The sequence below is a fragment of the Diabrotica undecimpunctata genome, chromosome 4 (assembly GCF_040954645.1).
Source record: "Diabrotica undecimpunctata isolate CICGRU chromosome 4, icDiaUnde3, whole genome shotgun sequence".
Lineage (NCBI taxonomy): Eukaryota > Metazoa > Arthropoda > Insecta > Coleoptera > Chrysomelidae > Diabrotica > Diabrotica undecimpunctata.
The window spans coordinates 159,145,167-159,165,807 of NC_092806.1; the positions used below are offsets into that span (position 1 = coordinate 159,145,167).

At 33.3% G+C, this 20,641-nt stretch overlaps 1 protein-coding gene across 2 annotated transcripts in view; it reads left to right on the plus strand.

Moving 5' to 3' along the window:
- N (neurogenic locus Notch protein) overlaps positions 1-20,641 on the plus strand; it is a 367,839-nt gene that overhangs the window by 303,055 nt on the left and 44,143 nt on the right. For both annotated transcript variants that reach the window (XM_072530756.1, XM_072530757.1), the window contains exon 7: positions 8,688-8,843. In XM_072530756.1, coding sequence (XP_072386857.1) covers positions 8,688-8,843 — 156 coding nt within the window. The remainder of the gene's footprint in view (positions 1-8,687; positions 8,844-20,641) is intronic.

Sequence of the window (20,641 nt, forward strand, 5' to 3'; positions counted from 1 at the left end):
TTAAATTTATACTAGTTCCTTGGGATTTTTCCTTGGATTATTCTTATTTGTTGTTATCTCGTATAACGTGGCACAGATATTGGAGCCTGCGTTTTTCCACCGGAGCTTCCATATGTGTATGTAATTTTCTTAATACTTCTTCATTCTACATAACTTTATACTGAATATCGTTCTATATGACCATATTTCAATAGCCTTCTTTTTTTTGTGAATACATGGATCTGTAATCTCTATGTTTCGATACTGTACTGAGAAGTATTGAAAAAACATAGCTTTCATCGATTTTCCTTCTTTTATCCTACATTGGATGTTCGAAGAATGATCTCATTTGGTATTTATCGATGTTCCTGGATGGTATATGTCATTAATTTCATTATTAATATATACTCAGTTATGGGAGACAATTTGTTTGCTTATAGACATATATTTTGTCTTTTTTTAATAGATCCGTAGTCCCTATTTTCTACTAAGTTTTGTTACTTTATTCATTAGGATTTGAAGACCTCCATAGCTACATAAACGGTATAGTACAACTTTTTTAATGCATCTCACATCTGAAATAACTTCCTTGTTCTTTTTTTTAGTTGATTGGTACAATAAATCTTTCGTAGCAGTTTCTTCAACATTTTCTGTATGTCCATATGTTACTTAATATCCATGGTCATTGGCCCTACTTATTTTCATCTTGCTTATTGTTTTATTTTTAAGATTCTAAAATTTATTGGTGATTTTATTCTGGTGCATTTCTTTTCTGTTGATCAAACTATTCGTTCTATCACGCGATACATTTTGACCATATAAATATCCTTTTTTAATATATAATCGGCTTAGGCGCATTTATTGACAGCTCCTCGTATAAAAGTTCGCCAAACTCTAATTGCAAGAAATCCACTGAGCTCTGGTAGACCACACCTTCAACAGATTAAAGTGATACATAAATCCCGGCAAGAATAACAATGCGTTTCTTGTGACATATAAATACACGATTCGTATCGAGTTTATGTTGAAATTAATAACAACAATGTTATTATTGACAAAAGATGGAAATTTCTTGGGTTTAAAAGTTAAACGCGAAATGCGTCTTATATGAACATGCAGTTTAATTTTTTTAACTAGATTTTGGATAATTTGTAGTGTTAAGTGTAAATTGAAAGAATGCTCTTGAAAGTGAAGTTATTTATCAAAAAATATGCTTTCTAAACATTGTGAAGTGGTATAAAGAGTTCCTGGAAGATGGTTTAAATTTCAATTGACGTCAAACAAAGACTGCAGTACCTGTTATTGCGAATTAACAGAAACAGTTCCACCTCATCAAAAAAAGCTGAATAGAAACTGTTCAGCAAAAAATCCATACTTTTGGAGATAGAATGCCGAAGAGAAAACTTTAAAAAAACAATGTATACCGCAATTATGCAAACTTTCATATATATATGCAAAGTTTCACAAGTTTTGGAATAAGTTTGCAAGATATGCATACGGTTTATTTGCCTAATTTTCAACTTGGCAATTGCAGTATTTTAATAAAAGATTGACTGACAGAAGACAGACAAAGGTTGCATCTGTGTAAAATCCGAAAAAGGCACACGAATTTAAACGTGCATTTCGACAAAATGAAAAATATAGGATCAAGGAAATACCTTTCGGTAGCCACCTTTTTTACCTATTTTAAAATAATCTCCACACTTTGTGAGTATTTTTACAATAATTATTTTACAAATCAAGCCAAAGATATAATGTATACCGTATTGATGCAATTTTTTATAGAAATATGCAAAGTTTCACAATTTTTGGAATAAATAGGCAATATATGCATAAGGTTTATTTGCTCAACTTTCATAAAGTTGGCAATTGCAGCATTTTGGTAAAATATTGCCTGGCGAAAGACAGACAAAGGCATTATCTGATTAAAGCATTTGAAAACAGGAAAACGGACTCTAATTGAAATTTGTATTTGGACTAAATGAAAAATTATGGGATCCAGGAAGGATCTTTCGGTAGCCAACTTGTTTACCTATTTTAAAATCATCTCGCACACTTTGTGCCTATTTTTACAATAGTTCTATTTCAAATCAGACCAAAGGTACAATTGACTCCGTATTTATGCTAACTTTCATCGAAATGAGCTAATTTTTAGACATTTTTTATTAAATATGCAAGATATGCATTTGTTTATTTGCCTTAGTCTTATAGCTATACTAATTGTGGTATTTTCATGAAAGACATATTGACAAAACATAGAATAGATAAATTATTCTACAATGGATGTGTTTATGCAAACTTTCATGGAAATATGCATTTTTTATAATAAATATGCAAGATATTGTATTTTGTTTATTTCTCGTAGTGGTGATAATTGTTTATTTTAATAAAAGACAGAGTGACAGAAGACAGATAAAGTCTTTGAGATGTTAAAATATTTGAAAACAAGAGAAGTACACGTTCTTTTTTTTTGACTAAATAAAAAATTATAAGATCAAGGAATTATTTTTCTTTGTAGTAGTCAACTTGTTTGTTACCGATCTCAAATTCTCCACCCTTTGTGAGTATGCCTACAATACTTTTATTAGAAATCAGTCCGACTCCGCCCCCTCTTAAAATCCAATTCTAATGATCTAATATATTCAATACAGAGACTGGTTATCTCATTTTGAGATCCATGCATACATCGACCGATCGTTTATTTTGAATTATCGTAGGCGAATGACTGGGCACGATTTGTCTTGTCAGTACACGATCATTTTTATTCGATTCTATTTTTCACCTTTTACTTCTATATTGCTCAATTGTTGTTTCTCGAAGATGACAGAAGAAGGCGTTCTATATATAGTTCAATAAGTACGTAGCTGTTCGGTGCGTTTCAGACAAATTGAAGAGTCATTGCGAAATTGAAAGGTTTGTAAGATGAAAAACGCAATTAAAAACATTATGAATAGACTTCGGCAAATATGCAAATAAAAATGTAGAAAATATGCGCATAAATATGCACGTGTTTACCCGAAAATATGCAAATATTTTACAAAATATGCATACAAATAAATAAAAAAATCGTAAAATAGTAACAATTTTATTTAAAAAAAAAGTGTACATAACTAAATATTTCCTACTATTCATTAAGATTTACATTTATTTTAAGTAACTACATCATTTTTAAGTATGAATAAACTTATTTAGAATTATGGTAACAATAAATGACCAAGTGGTGTTCAAAATTTTCTAACAAAAACTTGTGGCTTCTGTCTGAGTACATATATTTATATATGGAAAAACTTCGTTCAACATCAACTGATGTAACGGGAGCATTTTTCAAACTAACCAAAACATTTGGTTCTAAATTAATTGTTTCCGAAATATTTCCAGCTAGAACACTGACTACTTCAGAAAGAATATTTTTTTCCATAGTAGCTTCAAATTTTTTTAAAATATCTTTTCCAATATTACCTTTAACGTTCCGACAACATGACGCAAATTCTTTTATTAATGCTGTACTTTCGAACAATGACAGTTTTGGTGATTCTAACTGAGTAATTGTTTTTTGAACAAAACTAAAATTTGATTTTATAAATGAAAGTTCTTGTTGAAGCAAGTTACTCTGAAAAGTTTGTTTAGAATCCAAAAGAGATTGGGAACTTTCATCTGTTAACGTATCAATTATGTTCTTTATTTTAACAAAATGATCTGCATAAAAATTAGCTGCTTCTAACCATGTTCCCCATCGCGTTAAAATTGGTTGTGGTGGAAGAGGAATGTTAGGTAGCATTTCTTTATAAAGTTGAATTCTTATAGGAGATTTAAGAAATACTTTTTTGACACTGGATATCATGGTATTTACAAGAGGAAACTTTTTTCGTATTTCCTCTGCAACTCTGTTTAATCCATGCGCTACACAAGTAACATGTATTAAATCTGGGAAAAATATTTTTAAATTTTGTCCTGCTTTCACCATATAAGGAGCAGCATCCGATAAAATAAGCAGTAATTTATTAGAAGAAATAGTTGTCGGAAGAAAAAAAGTTGCTAATGTTTCTTGTATAAAACGCGAAATTGTTAAAGCATTTGTTTTCTCAAGTTGCTGGCATGAAATAAGATGATATTTTGGTAAGGTATCTTCTTTAAGAACACCAATCAATAAATGAGCAATATACTTTCCTGAGGAATCAGTGGTTTCGTCTACAGATATGTAAAAATAATTATCTGCAATTTCTTCCTTAATATTAATTAACACCGACGAGTATAGCCCGTTCACATTATATCTTCTTAGAGACCGATCACTTGGAACATTAAGTTTGCAATATTTTTTTAGAAACGAACTAAAATTTACATTTGCTAATTTTGAAAGCGGTATGTTTGCAGACACTAATGCGCGACACAAGTCTTCATTAAAAGTTTCTTGCTCATCTAATTTTTTTGAAGTAGATTGGAAACATTTAGCCATTGAAGTTTGATGTTTTCCTCCTATTTTTCCTTTTTTTGCAATGTGTGAAGCAGTTCTCACATGTTGGTCTATCTGAAATTTCTTCTCACATGCTATCTATAAATAAAAATAAAAACCTTTATTTTAACCCAACCTTTAAAATATAAAAATATACAAGGTGTTTTTGGTTAATCAAATAACTGGTTTGGAAAAAAAAACACTCGCTAAGTGTTTTAAATGCAGTATTAATCCACAAATTAGTTTTTGTTACTAACCATTAGTACATCATATAACTTATTTTAAAATTCAACAAAAGTTTTTTTTTTGTTAATTCAATTACAATAAAAATAATTGTGTTTTAGAATAGCTAACTTCATAAAAAAAAGTAAAGGTGAAAAATTTTTCTAAATACACACCATTGTATTGTACCATGGACAATTTTTTCTCACTAAAGGAAGCTATTTTTCATTTAAAAACAACCTACGAGTACTAAATTTCAAGTAAATACGTTTATTGGTTTTAAAGTTATTGTTGTTATTAACTAAAAGAATTTAATTTTTTTAATTTTAACACCCTGTATCTCGAAAAGTAAATAAGTTTGACCCCTCATTAACTATATCGTTTTGTTCAATTTTTCGAGAAGTATCTACAGTCAAACGTAAGTGTCATTTGGAAACACCCTGTATGTATGAAATATTAGATATTTAATAGAAAATATTAGATACTTACAATTTTGCCACAGACTGAACAGTAGATTTTTCCCATATCCATAGACAGCTCTTTATAAGGTTTAATCCAAGTTGAAGCACTGGTTGTTTTAGGCATTATAAAATCACAATCTTCCTTTTTGTTACGCACAACAAGTGTTTACGCTTTGAATATCAAAACAAAAATGATTTACAAATCTGAGCATCAAATTAGAAATGTTTAGGTACCTAATTCAATAAACTGGGAGATTTTGGAAAATCCCTAAATTAGGAACAAAACTATTAGCCGTTTACCTGCTGTTAAGATACAATAAATTGTAGATAGATTTGGGGATTAGATCATAAAATGCAAATGAGCGAACCCTTAGCGATTATCCAATAACTGAATGCCTCAGTGACCGAGACTTTCTAAGAATGTTGAGGGCTACTTAAATTGATCTTCTTTGAAATTGTAAATGTTTTGTACCTGTAGAGATTACGTACTTAGATCATTTCTTGATTAAAATGACTACAAAATTTTATACAAGAATTGAAATAAATTGGTATGTTTAAAAATTTTCAAATACAGTATAAAAATCTGAACTTTTATGCACTTTATGCAAACTTTTATACAAACATGCCAAAATATGAAATATTTGCATAAAATATGCACAACATGCAAAATATGCAATATGCATATTTGCCGAAGTCTAATTATGAACAATATTCGAAAGAGACGAATTCTTCTACACGTATATTATGGTTTACATTTTATACAGAGAGTGGAAAAAGTTTGCAATATTGTCGATAACAGACAATTTTTGTGAAAAAAATTTCAGACAAATTGAAGATAGTCATTACAAAATTTAAAGGTTTCTAAGATGGAAAACATTCATTCTTCTGTTTATATACTGTTTAATTTGTCACATGCTAAAAACAATATTATATTTTTAGCTGTATCAAATCCTCAATTTCAAATAATTACTAAGCCAACCAACAATTAGTAATAATTTCTCCTACCTATTTTTATCCCTACACAAGTACTGACAATCTTTGACAACGCAAATGAAAAATATTTCTCTGATTTTTGTTCCCGTATAAAACAGACGTGTTTTTCGTCTCTCTGAAATTGGTTCGCGTACACAACAAACGCTTTTTTCGACTTCTCTTAATTTAGTTCTGATAGATGACAGACGGAAGATATTTGCGGAAGCATTAGAAGACACGGAATTAGGCATTAAGGTGAACGGCATACCAATTAGCAACCTACGCTATGCGGACGACACAGTGATTATAACTGATAAATTGGAAGATCAGCAGTTATTACTTGATAGGGTGAATAGCATAGGTAAAAAATATGGCCTCAAAATCAACATTTTGAAAACGAAATATATGGTCATTAGCAGAAACCCTCCAGAAAACCCGATAATATGCATAGGTGACGATCGCATAAAACGCGTGAAAACTTTTAAATACCTTGGCACCACAATCAATGACCAATCGGATCCACAACAAGAGATAAAAACCCGAATACAAATGGCAAGACAAGCTTTTGTGAAATTCAGACCGCTCCTATGTAATCAAAACCTAAATTTCGAAATACGCTACAGAATGGTCAAGTGCTACATATGGTCCATCTTGCTTTATGGCATGGAAACGTGGACTTTGAAAAAAACATCTATCAACAAACTTGAAGCATTTGAAATGTGGTCATTAAGAAGAATGATGCGCATACCTTGGGTGGATAGAGTTCGAAACGATGACGTCCTTAAGAGAGCCGGCGTGGAAAGAGAACTCTTTAAATTAATTAAAAACGCAAGATTGGTTACCTTGGGCACATATTTAGAGGAGCAAAATATGAAATACCACAGTTAATCCTACAAGGGAAGATCGAAGGTAGGAGAGGAGCCGGCCACAAACAATTATCCTGGTTAAGAAATATTAAAGAATGGACAGGAATACACAATACAGGCGAGCTGTGTCACGCCGCCAAGAACAGAATTCTAGTAATGAGATAGTCGCCTACGCACTTTGGTGTATGGCATGTTAAGAAGAAGAAGATGACAGACAGAGCTTTTTTCGCTCTCTCCTCTCATAGTGAATGTCCTGTATATTATTGTAGCAACAAAAACTAGTATTCAAATACATTGATATCTATCTCAGTAGATAACAGTTCGACAGATATTTCGTCTAATCCAGCCGCCTTATTATCTTTAGAGTTTTTGATAGCATATTTGATTTCGTCTAGCGTGATATTCTGTCTCTCTAAAGGATTGTATTCTTGTATCTCATGCATTTCATCTGATTCATCTTGGAAAAAACGTGCTCCTCCCATCTCCTTGGGTAAATCTATTAGCAGTACTTCTTTCTTGTCTTTTATGTGTCCTTGTTGACTTTTTTGACCCATTCCGGTCATTTCTCATATCATATTTTGTTTCTAGTTCTTCTATCTCTTTACATTGTTTCATAAAATACATTTCCTTAGCTGTTTTGATTTTTTCCTTAATTATTCGTTGTATTTCTTTATACTTTTGTAGATTTTTTTTCTTTTATATTCCCTTCTTTCTTTCATCTGCAACCGAAAGGGATAAGATGTGTATATAGGGTTGCAATGTCGAAACATGTTGTAGTTTTTGTATTGTACCGATTTTTTTGTACGATTCTTCTTAAAACCCGTAATCTTTCAGTTAGCTTGACTTTTGAACGTCGAAATCTCATATCAAACAAGACGGACGTTCATGAGCGATAGTTTCGAAAGGGACCACTCGTACGAGTAGCAATTTATCAACGGTTGATGTTTCTCTGTAATTAAAATACCATCAAAAACTTTGGTTTACCTTTAATAACACAGATGCATTCCTTATAATAACACCCTGTTCGTAACGTATGGATTTTTCAGCGGGTACCAATTAAAACTTGACTTATAACTGTTTTTGTAGCGTTTGTTCAGTTATTAACTTGATTTTAATGGGACCGTACAACTTAACACGTGCTAGTTCGTTCTCAACAATTTATTTAGTTGCTGTGTATTTTTTTCTTAGTTTCATTGAGTTTTTCGTTACAATAACTTTCTTTTGTATCTGTGTCAAGTTCATATGTGTCCAGTTCTTTTTTACATGTTTCTATTGATCTATTTTTGGTGTTTCGTATTACATAAACAATTTGTTTAGTTGCTGTGTATTTTTTTCGGAGTTTCATTGCGTTTGGTCACTCTAGCTTTCTTTTTCTATCTTTCGTCAAGTACACCTGTGTCTATACTACGGTCACTCAAAAGATAAGTTCGAAAACACACCTGTAGGTGAGTGTGTCATGTTGTCGCAGCTTATTATTGGTTAGAAATTAATTTCGAACCAATGGCAAGCTGCCACGACACGACACACACACACACCGAAAGGTGTATTCTCGAGCCTACCTTGGGAATAAACGTAGTATAATAGGTCTCTTGTCGTGAGTTGCTATCGATCTATTTTCTGTATTTTTTATTACACTGCTCAATATATTCGCAGTAAATTATTAAGTTATAAGTTACATTTCATTTATATCATGTTTAATCGTTTATAGAGTTGTTAATTAAATTAACTTTTTTCCAGGTCTTCTGTGTCATTTAGATGACGCTTGTACAAGCAACCCATGTCATGCAGACGCTATATGTGATACCAGTCCTATTAACGGATCATACACTTGCAGTTGTGCTTCAGGGTACAAGGGCATCGATTGTTCCGAAGATATCGACGAATGCGAACAAGGTAAGAGTAATTTTAGCTTCTTAAATTAGATTAAAATATAATTTTTATGAATGAAACTTAAATACGTCATAGCTTTTGTTTGCAAGATGTTTCTAGCCGATTAGAGCATTACATTGTCACACCAACAGTCTTATTTGCGCCGTTTAAAATCTTTTACAACGCCTGTCGCGTTATTTAATAATCGCACACAGTATCCTATTAAAAAGAATAACTAAAATCACTAAATAATCTTTTATAAGCTGTGCACTAACAAAACTTTAAAGAATTTCTTATTGAAAAACACCTATTTAAAAATACAAACTGTTGACTTTATTACATAAATAATTAGGATGTGGTAAACCACAGAGACCCAAACATCAAAATTTAACGGCCGTATCTTATCGTAGACAAGAGGGTACCACCAAAAAATATTTTTACGACTTTTAGGGGCTTCAACCGTGTGGTTACCGATCCAGACCGTGTCCCGCTGCGTGACAATGTAGTATTTGTAATAAAATATCTATTATGATGGAACCCATTTATATGACTGGATTTTTTTGTCGATTAAGACGAATAGGGGAGTGGGTGGAGTGTTCCAATAGGGACTTTTCAACTTTCAACTTTGACAGTTGGACATATTGTTGAACAGCGGCCGAGATTTCGTATGTTAAAACTGAAGTTGGTTAAATTGATCAATTTTTTTCGTATATACACTTGACTGGCATTCAGATCTTGATTTTTGTCTGAATTCATTGTATTTGTCCAATATTGATTACGACTCAATGACATTTGTCAAACTGACAATAGAATTACCAGACTCCGTGACGGATCTGTCATAATTTTGTCGCTGAGAAATCACGGACAGGAAGGAGTTTTGTCAGTAGGAAATGTGACGTTGCTATGACGTTTTATCAGTTAAAAATAGTCTAGTGAAACGGTCATTTTTATAAAACATTCAGATTTTTATAAAATACCCAAAGATTAGGACAAAGAAGAACAGCAATCCGACAACTTAACTCAGTATGGTGGGATAGACACCTAAATATGAAGACAAAAACGCAGATTTATAAAACATTAGTGCGAAGTATTATGACATATGGGGCCGAAAATTGGATTATAAACAAGAAAAACAGCAGTAAGCTGGTAGCAACAGAAATGGAATGCCTGCGAAGATGCTGCAGAGTAACAAGAATCGACAGGAGAAGTAATGACGAAAAAAAGCAAAGAACATCAGTAGAAATAGACATACTAATATATATAGAACAAAAGACGAAAGTGATATAGACATGTTAAAAGAACTAGCGACAGCGAATGGATGAAGAGAATGACCGAATGAAGCCTTATACGAAAGAGGAAAAGAGGACGACCCCGAAGATCCTAGAGGAACGAAGTAGACGACGTCATGAGTAAGAGAGGCCTAAACGATGGAGAATGGGACAACAGAAAGAGATGGAATAATATGTATATGTATAGAGTGAGATGGAATGAATATATACATTATATAAAACACTCAAAATAGACAGCATAAAATTTTAATTCTCCTTAGTTCTATCAGTTGACATTTTTGACAAAACCGAGATGTCAAATGATTTATTCCCACTTCAATCCAAAGAAATGTAAACGTTGCTCTGATTATAATATCCAATGCATCTTTTATAAGACTTTGATGCCAAAATCTAAATACTACAAGTGCACTGACGTACAACGATGTTTGTTTTACTTTTAGTGTACGATCAGGTCTTCAATTCTCAAGAGTCTTGTGGGAATCACAAAATTAATTTGAATTGCTCAATAATAATAACCAACTCGTTATTATTGAAACTTCTTCTATTCAATTAATATTTATATTCTGTTAGCTTCTGGCGCTAGAGAAATCTTATATTACAAAATAGTTGATTAATAATCTTCCCAAAACAAAAACATACAAGAGTCCATCTTCATTTTACACCAGCTACCGATATCCCTAGCGTAATTATACGATGATAATCCATCACCATTTCGATTAAATCACACGAGGAAATTAAAATAATTAGAATCTTGATCTAGGTACCCGCTCGCCGTCATTTCTCAGGTAACCGCGATACCTCGACAGACAAATTAAGATCAAATAAAGGTCATTGAAGGTCGTTAATTAGTGCTGAAAGTCTTGTTCGGTGATGTCGCCGCATCGGTTGTGTCAGAGGTTAATGGCTAGTTTGATCTTCAATTAACGAGTAATTGAAAGATTGCTGTTGACGTTTGATCACATATTTTCTTTTAATTGAACGAGGTAAATAAAAAATGGCGAAATACGCAATTGGACAACAAAATGCGTTTTAAAACGGCTACCGATGTAATAAACGAAAATTGAAAGGGTTTATTTGATCCTAATGACCAATATGACCATTCGTGACTGTACCGAAAAAGAAAAACGCCAAACAATGTGGCGATCACCGTACCATCAGTCTAATGTGCCACATACTCAAAGTATTTCTAAAGATTATTCATCCTAGAATATATAAAAAGTTAGAACAAGGCATTGGACAGACTCAGTTCGGATTTAGAAATGCTCAAGGAACCAGTGAAGCATTATATACAGTGCTAACATAGAGATGTTTAGATGTAAACCAGGACATCTATGATTATAAAAAGGCATTCGATACAGTGAAACATAATCCGTTAATAAAACTACTGAGAACAAAGAACATCGACACACGGGATATAAGAATAATAAATAATCTGTATTATGAACAAGAAGCTGTCATAAGAATAAATAATTTAAAAATAGTAAAATAAAAATTAAAAGAGGTGTTAGACAGGGCTGCGTCTTGTCGCCGTCACTGTTTAATGCATACTCAGGGGAAATATTCAAAAAAGGATTAGAAGATGAAGTAGCAGGCATAAAAATAAATGGCCTACCCATACTTGAAATTAGATATGCTGATGATACAACACTAATAGCAGAAAATATTACAAATCTACAGAGAATTTTAGATAAGGTTGTTGCAGCGAGTGAAGAATTTGGTCTGTCACTAAACATAAAGAAAACAAAATTCATGGTTATATCCAAGAAAAATATTAGATACATCAATCAACACGTAAATAATAAGACGATAGAACGAGTTCACAATTATATCTATTTAGGGGCAAACATTAATGAAACAAACGATTATACCAAAGAAATTAGAGTTAGAATAGGAAAGGAATAGGGATAGAATAGAAAGTGCATTCAATAATATGAAACAAATATTATGTTGTAGAGACCTCAGCCTAAATCTTAGAAAACGAGTACTAAAATGTTATGTATTTTCTGTTCTTTTGTATGGTGTGGAGACATGGACTTTAAATAAACAATGTCTCAATAAATTTGAAGCATTTGAAATGCGGACATATCGAAAAATGCTGAGAATCTTCTGGACAGAGAGAATAACCAATGAAGAAGTACTAAGAAGGACTAGATATGAATTCCTAAAACTAATAATGCAGGGAAAGATTCAAGGAACGCGCAGCATAACTAGAAGAAGAATGTCCTGGCTGAGAAACCTCAAAGAATGGTTTGGATGCAGCTCAACTGAACTCTTTCAGGCTGTAGTGTCAAAAGTTAGAATAGCAGTGATGATTGCCAACCTTCGTCGGGGAGATGGCACGTAAAGAAGAAGAAGAATTTGATCATATTTATGTCAACTACTTTCAACGAGCAATTGAAAAAAAATAGTATACCACAAAAGCGTTGTGAAGAACATTTCGAATTGTACAACATTTTACATTAAAATACTAATGTTTGAGGTGTGTAGGATGTAATGCGGATGGATCAAACTGATTCCGTTGGACGAAGAACAAGAGAAATCCCCTGAAAAAAATTCATTGATAATATCGAAAAATGCTTTACATAGGAATGGAAGATTGTAGGAAGATTCTTGAGGAGGCTAGGACCCACGTAGGGTTGTAAAACAAATATGATGATAACGATCACAAAATAGTTTCAAGACAGTATTAGTGCTTATTTAAATGAGCTTGGTGAATAATAAATTGACCAGCAACTAGCCCAGATCCTGATCTTTTGAAGTTTTCTTCTTCAGTGCCTTATCCGGTCCGGATGTTGGCGATCATCAAGGCTATCATGGTTTTGTTGACTGCTCTGCGAAACAGCTCCGCTGAGGTCATCCCAAACCATTGTCGGAGATTTTTCAACCATGAGATACGACGGTGTCCTGGTCCTCTTCTGCCAAATACTTTACACTGCATAACGAGTTGAAGAATTCGATATTTTTCTTCGTTCCGCATCACGTGGCCGAGGTACTCAAGCTTACGTTGTTTAATTAAATTAAGCACTTCTTTTTCTTTTGTCATGCGCTGTAGGACCTCAACGTTGGTGACATGGTCCACATAAGATATTTTTAGTATCCTTCTGTATATCCACATCTCGAAGGCTTCGATTCGTTTTTCAGTGGCTTGCGTCAGTGTCCAGGCTTCAACTCCATATAGTAACACTGGAAGAACTCAGCAAGGATCTCAACTTAATAAATGTAGACCGTGCCATTTCAATTCTGGATCTAATCTCTTGAGCGTAGTCCCATTGTACGTTGAGCGTAGTTCCGAGGTAAGTGAATCTGTCGACTCTCTGGATCTCTTCGCTACCTGCCATTAGTGCCCCGGGATCTAAATTTGTACGGCTGACAACCATGAATTTAGTTTTCTTAATATTAAGGTTCAGTCCGTATGTTACGCTCACAGTTCGCACTCGGTCTAGTAAGGCCTGCAGATCGTTTAGGCTGGTTGCTAGTAACACAGTGTCATCGGCGTAGCGGATATTATTGATGTATTCACTGTTCACTCGGATTCCCATGTCTAGGTTTGTGAGGGCTTCATTAAAAATCTCCTCAGAGTATATATTGAAAAGAGTCGGCGATAGCACACATCCTTGCCTTACTCCTCGCATGATCTTCACTTGGTCGGTCAGCTGGTCTTCGACCTTGACTTGAGCACGCTGGTTCCAGTATAAATTCATGATGATCCGAATGTCCTTCTCATCCAATCCTACTCTTTGTAGTGCGGTGACCATCTTCTGGTGCTGGCAACGGTCAAATGCCTTGGCGTAGTCAATAAAACAAATATAGACATCACAACTGACATCGCGGCATCTCTGACGTAGGACTTGTAAGGTGAAAAGTGCTTCACGTGTACCCATGGAATTGCGGAATCCGAATTGCATTTCACCCACATTTTCTTTGCATTTCTTGTAAATTCTGGCATGTATGATTTTAAGAAAAATTTTAAGTGCATGACTCATAAGACTGATAGTTCCGAAATCTTCGCACGTTTTCGCAGATCGTTTTTTTTTTGGTAGCGTTACAAATGTTGACAATAGCCATTTGAAGTTTTAAATGCTCTTATTTCTTTTCCAGCTATATAAATACGACATAAGGATCAAGTTCAAAATGTTTTCGGACTTATCAGTCCATCTTCAGTAATTTTGTAGTACTTACAAAATAACCTCAAAACCAAACAGTGGTTTGGTTTAAATGGATGAAACCATACTTGAAATTCACAAGGAATCTACGTTCCTGTATTTGGCTGTATACCATATATTAAAAAATTAATTAAAATCCTTTGTAAAAGGTATATATTTAAAAACCCAAACGGGCTGTGTTAGACAAAACGTTTTCGGTTTTCGTTTTTATTTAAATATATACCTTTTACAAAGGATTTTAATTAATTAATACTTGAAATTATTAAGTCATCTGGTAATATACAGTTAACGTTTAACATTTCTAGAGTTCCGATATAGAAAACTCTTTCGAGTAGGGACTTATGTTCCCTAAAGGCAATCTAAATCCATCTGTTACAACAGAAGTGATTTACTGCGATGTTAAGTTTATTATTATTATATATATGTATATATGTATATATATATATATATATATATATATATATATATATATATATATATATATATATATATATATATATATATATGCAATGCAAAAATATATACTTTTGTTTGAGTTAATTGTCAGTTTTAACAAGATACGCTTTTTGAGTCCACAAATGCAAATACAACCGACTGCATTCAAAATATCAGCTCGAAAATAACGGCAAGTGAACAATCTTCACTCTTACATATCATCTTGGCTAAACTCGGTATCTTGTAGATTAATACGTCAGAGTTGGATGATATTGAAAGGCCATTGGATGTGTCCATGTCGATATGGCATAAAATTGAATAAATAGTCCCGCGATCGCTGCCGATCTTGATGGTGATGGTATAAAGTGTGTGCAGCAATAACCGGTTACTACCAGTGCACTTTTTGTGTTTATCTAGATTGCATGAGTTATATACGGGGTGGACTCGGTTTTGTTTCCTATGCTCATTTTGAGATGTCAGAAAAAAGACAAAAAAAAACAGTTTTTACGATTTTCAATATATATTTCCATTTAATCGTGTAATTTTTTAACATCGCTAATTATTATCATCATTATCATTAATAAAAAGAATTATGCATTTTTTCAGCAAGGTACAATTACAAAATTTATGAAAATACACAATTATAAAATAATTAGTTTCATGTACTTATATTATCTCCATTTAACTCTGAAAACTTTACTGAACGTCCATGTACACCCGAATATAAGACACGGCCACGATGTATCTTCTCTATTCTGTAATGGTGGCGTTTTCAATGGAATTGTTGTTAAATAGATGTTCTTGCATTTAAGCTTGCTTACAGACCTACTAGCTTGTATTATCTTATTGAAAATACCTCTCCTCTAGAATCATATTTGGAGGTGTATCATTGCAGGAATTTTCTTTTGCTTCCTTGATATGTAGAACACTCGAACTGGATGGATCAAAGATATTGAAAAGTGAGGTAACAAAAGCCCTAGAACAAACAAAAGATGGGAAAACTACATGATGCGATAAAATTCCAGTTGAATTTTGAAAGATTTCAACGAGAAAAAGCCAAGCATCAAATTAGAACTGTTTAATAAGATGTAGGGTACCAAATTCCATTGGACTAGCGACACTTCCCAAGAAACCAAGTTCCAATTTGAGACGAGCCTCTCTTTGCAATGAAATTCTTGGTTCAAAAGTGCCTGGATCGACTAAAACAGACGCCTACTTTATCGACTATGACAAACCGTTTGACACTATCAAACTTGACAAAGTTATAGAACTATTACCTTTCACAAAGGCAGTTAAAGAGTTTCTTTAAGTATTACTTTTATGTTCAGAATGCTACAAGAGACACCTATAATAAAACCAGTAAGTCTCATGACAACAACCTAAAAACCGAACCAAGATAAGGATAAGCTTTATAGACTACTCGACCCTGTTCAATTACTTCTTTTTCTTGTGCTTGTCAGCGTGTATACGTTTCAATTGCTATCCTAATCAACTACTCTAAGATTTTCCTCCTTAGCAAGTCACAAAATGGACTCAGCGCCTGCGAAATCACACCAATTTCGTATTTTTTTAAGCCAGCAGTGTACTTTTCTTCCTGGTCCCTTCTACCTTTACTCTCGTCGGTGAGTATAAGTTTTATAAGATCCACGTAAGAGCTACTTCAAATAAGAAACCGTTGTTTCACCACACTCAGTTCTCGGCCAATTCCAGGTCGTCGTAATACCTCCTCATTTATAAGTCACTTGTTTGAAACAGTGGACACAAGATATCTAAATTTTTTCAATTCTACGAGCCTTTGCTGCCAAAAGAAAAACTATTTTGAACCACCCCGGAAAGTTATGAAAACTTGTTCCTTTTGAGTGACTTTTAATCGGGATGCTTGGATTTCTGTACATGCTTTTGATTGATAGGATCAGGTGTATTGGATATTCTCTTGTTTTTGGTAATTTTAAAGTTTCAATTAATGAATTTCTAAGTGGACAGTAACTTTTTTTGTTCTATCCATTTATTTCATCATTTTGTAAGAATTGAAATTCCTTTTGCTCGCTCCGTTATATATATATATATATATATATATATATATATATATATATATATATATATATATATATATATATATATAAACAAATTATAAAATAAAAGATTGGTAATGGATTAGATTATACACTAAAACAAATTTGTCGGTACAGTATTGATCTTCAAAACCATCGCATTAACTATTGAAGCGTCATGTGGAAAAACTAACAACAGAGTTTCCGATCCAAGTGTAGATTGGTGCGTGATGATGAAGGAAAAGAACAAGAAAAAAAGGGAATTATAATCAGAATAAAGCTCGAACAACAATGCCGTGTCCAATCGGTACAGGTCGCTGATCTGGTGCTCGTTCTCTACACTATATAATTTTTTGTAAACATTGGCGTATCAATAAGAACGATCTATATGCACATTTTCATGTAGCAGTTATCTTTATTATAATAAATAATTGAAATGTGACTAAAAAATTGTTTTGTCTCTTGAAAATGTTTCAGAGAAGTTGTTATCTTCAGTAATTATTATATTATTTTAGTAGAATTCTTGGCGATTTAGAGCTGTGAAGTAATACTCAGAAAACAAAATATATGACAATGGCTATGCAGCACAAGGTTTAAATATTATTTATTTAGCGTATGGTATTTCGACACATCTACAATATTACAATAAACATTACAATAAACGTTACGATTGACTCGATATACAAAAAATATTAAAATCATGCCCAGTTTATAAGCAAACGTCGAGGTTGTTTATATAGTTAATCGACTCGATCATCGGAAACAGGAAGTCTTGTGAACTGCCCTCGTAAGCTCGCTGGTGGCACTCTTCCGTTATGTGCTTGATAGATTGGACCTCGCCGCAGCTGCATGTTGAGTTCTGATGCGGTTAAGTGTGCACCAGGTCTTACGTGGTATGTCAAATCCAGGAGGTGTCTCTGTGATGCAACGTTTCTCTGTATTTGGTTGAGCTGCCGACCATTCATGGATCCATTTGGTGATCATGTTGAACCCTGTGGTTGCGACTGATTCTGCAGTTTGTATTGGAGATTTTCTGGAACGCAGTCGATTTTTGGTTGTATCTTCTATATAGTTATGAATCGGCAGCGCCGTGTTGCTAAGGATCTTGTTATATTCTTTATAAGCAGATTGAGTCGGCGAAGATGTGGTGGTGAAATGTCGCTCAACACTGGTAGCCAATGTATTGGTGTAGATTTGATTACTCCAGCGTTCCTTCTTATGGTGTTATTTAGATGGACATTTATCTTTTTAACGTGAGCACTGTTGATCCATATTGGCGCGCAGTATTCAGCTACGGAATAAATAAGAGCTAAGCCTGAAGACCTGAGTGTGCCGATGCCCCCCATGTTGTACCGCAGAGCTTCTTAATGATGTTATTTCTTGTTTTTAGCTTCTCGGCAACTGTACTTAAATGTTTTCTAAAGCTTAACTTGTTTAATACCACGATTAGATATTTTGGATGTTTATTGTGGTTGAGTCGTGTGTTATCAAAGTGAACGTTAAGGGTTCTTGACGCCAGATTGTTGTTTAGGTGAAAGCAGATTACTTCGGTCTTGGAGACAGTGGAGCGAAGTCTCTATTTTTGAAAGTAATTTCTCATAACCTCTAGGTCTCCGTAAGAATCTCTTCAGCCTCTTCTAGTGACTTTTTTTGTGTTAATAAAACCCAGTCATCAGCATAGCCAAACTTTGTTGATCTTTTTGTTTGCGATGTAAAGGCTAAAAAGAAGTGGTGCGAGTACCGAGCCTTGTGGCAGGCCATTTTTGTGTTTTCAGTGGGTGCTTACTTCGGATGCTATAGTTACTTGAAATACTCTGTCGATAAGCATATTTTCTATTAATCTAGCGGTGAATTTGCAAGGAATAGTGCATTAGATGACAGATCTATGAACGCAGCAAAACTCTTTAATTTTCTTTGAAAGCCTGCTTCTATGTAAGTACAGAGGGATAACACCTGCTCTGTCTAACCTCGATTTGATCTAAAACCTGCTTGCTCAATTGGAATAGCTTTGAGGATTGTTGGGCTTAAATATTAATGGAAACGTAAGAAAAATACAGAGGTATATCTCGGAGTAATACTTACTGAGTAAGTCTGTTAAATTTATTATTAATAGAGAGTACCATACAAAAATAACGGAAAGATATGTATATAACATTAACAAAAAGTGTAGTATGTCCCAAAGGGTGAAAATTAAACGTAAACGCAAAAGTATATGCGGAAACGCAATTTTTTGGCGAAGGAGTTGCAGATTGCAGATATACATTAAAAATAACGTAAGAATACATAAAATTAAAGTAATATATATGTACATCAGTTACAGGAACCATAAATTTACAAATATAACCTACAAATCTGATCATTCTACTATATTTCGTACTTCAACTATACAAAGAAATTATAGAACAATGGTAGTAGTGAAGCAATGAAAAGGGGAAATATAGAAGACACTGTCTTCGTTCACATTCCATATTTTCTCTTTATTGATACGACAGGTAAAGTCAGATCAAAGACAAACTCCGAGAGAGAAAAATTAATATTTTATAATCAGTTTCCGGATTGAACCGCGTCGAATTTTTGTTGAATTATATCAAGCTTTCTATGACCTCGCTGGTGTCTTCATCACGACTTCCTGGGCCTCATTCTCCCAAGTCTCCAGATAAATACAAAATTCACTACAGCACTACTGATACTGATATTGTTTAGTGAATGCAGTTTTCAATAGTGAATCGATCTGGTAGTAGAACTATTTGATGTTTTCAAATTCCACAATGAGGAAGCTTTGTTGAAAATTTACACACAATATCTAATAAAGAAATTTTTTGTCAATAATCTCAACATTTTGATGATATAAAATAGAACATTGTTTTAAGAGCACTAAAAATTGAGTACAACATATCTTAAATAAAAATTTCTGTGTGCCCGCCTATGATCTTATTACCTTCTTGTATACCCGTCAAAAAATGTATCAAGTACACCGATCGGCTATGGTTATAAGTTATGCAAACTAAGCCTTTAAGAAAAAATAGATTACTTTGCGTTTATTAGCTCGTTACAATCGACAATGTATTAAAAACTAACACAAAAAAAAAATTGATCCGCGTACTGATGAACACCGATTATGGCCATTGGTATTGTTTTGATATAAATTGATCTGATGAATGCGCATTCCACAGGTAGATAAACTAATTAAATCCGAAGCAATTACCGCCTTGTGCTTTAGTTATTTCATATAGTTAATATAATCATTGCTCATAGCTTTAGCTTCCAGTTTTGGATGTTTTTTGTCATCATTAGGCTTTATATTATTTTTAGAATCTCAAAATGTTCGTTTTGGGACTTTGAAAACTTTTTTTTTCGCTACTCGTTTTCACTATGTTCAAGTTATTTCACATAATTTATTGACGGACTTGTCTCACATTATTTACTGTAGAAGCTAGCTGTAGATTTGTTTCAACGTCGTCAAGCTTTCTTTATATTCCGTTGATTCATGAATGCTTTCTTGTCTTTAGTTTTTTACTCTTTATTTCACATAATTATTAGGCATACTTTACAGATTCTACATTCTGGTCAGAATCTCGTCACTAAGTTTGGTTGTTTAGGATTTTGGAGTAAACCAGATTCTAGTTTCCACATTATTTCACATAATTATTTTACATACTATTTCACATGTATAACATACAAACTATAGACTTTTCACATTATTATTAAAATTTACGTTCTGGTCAGAATTTTCTCCATATGTTCATTTCGGAGATATTAGGTTAAGATTTCAGAATGAACCAGTGCTTCTTTTTGTTTTTGTGTTCCATTTTGTTTCCAATCCTCAAAAACTCGTTTTGAAACGTTTTAATTTTGCTTGTGTTAATGAATCGCTTCTTTCTTCC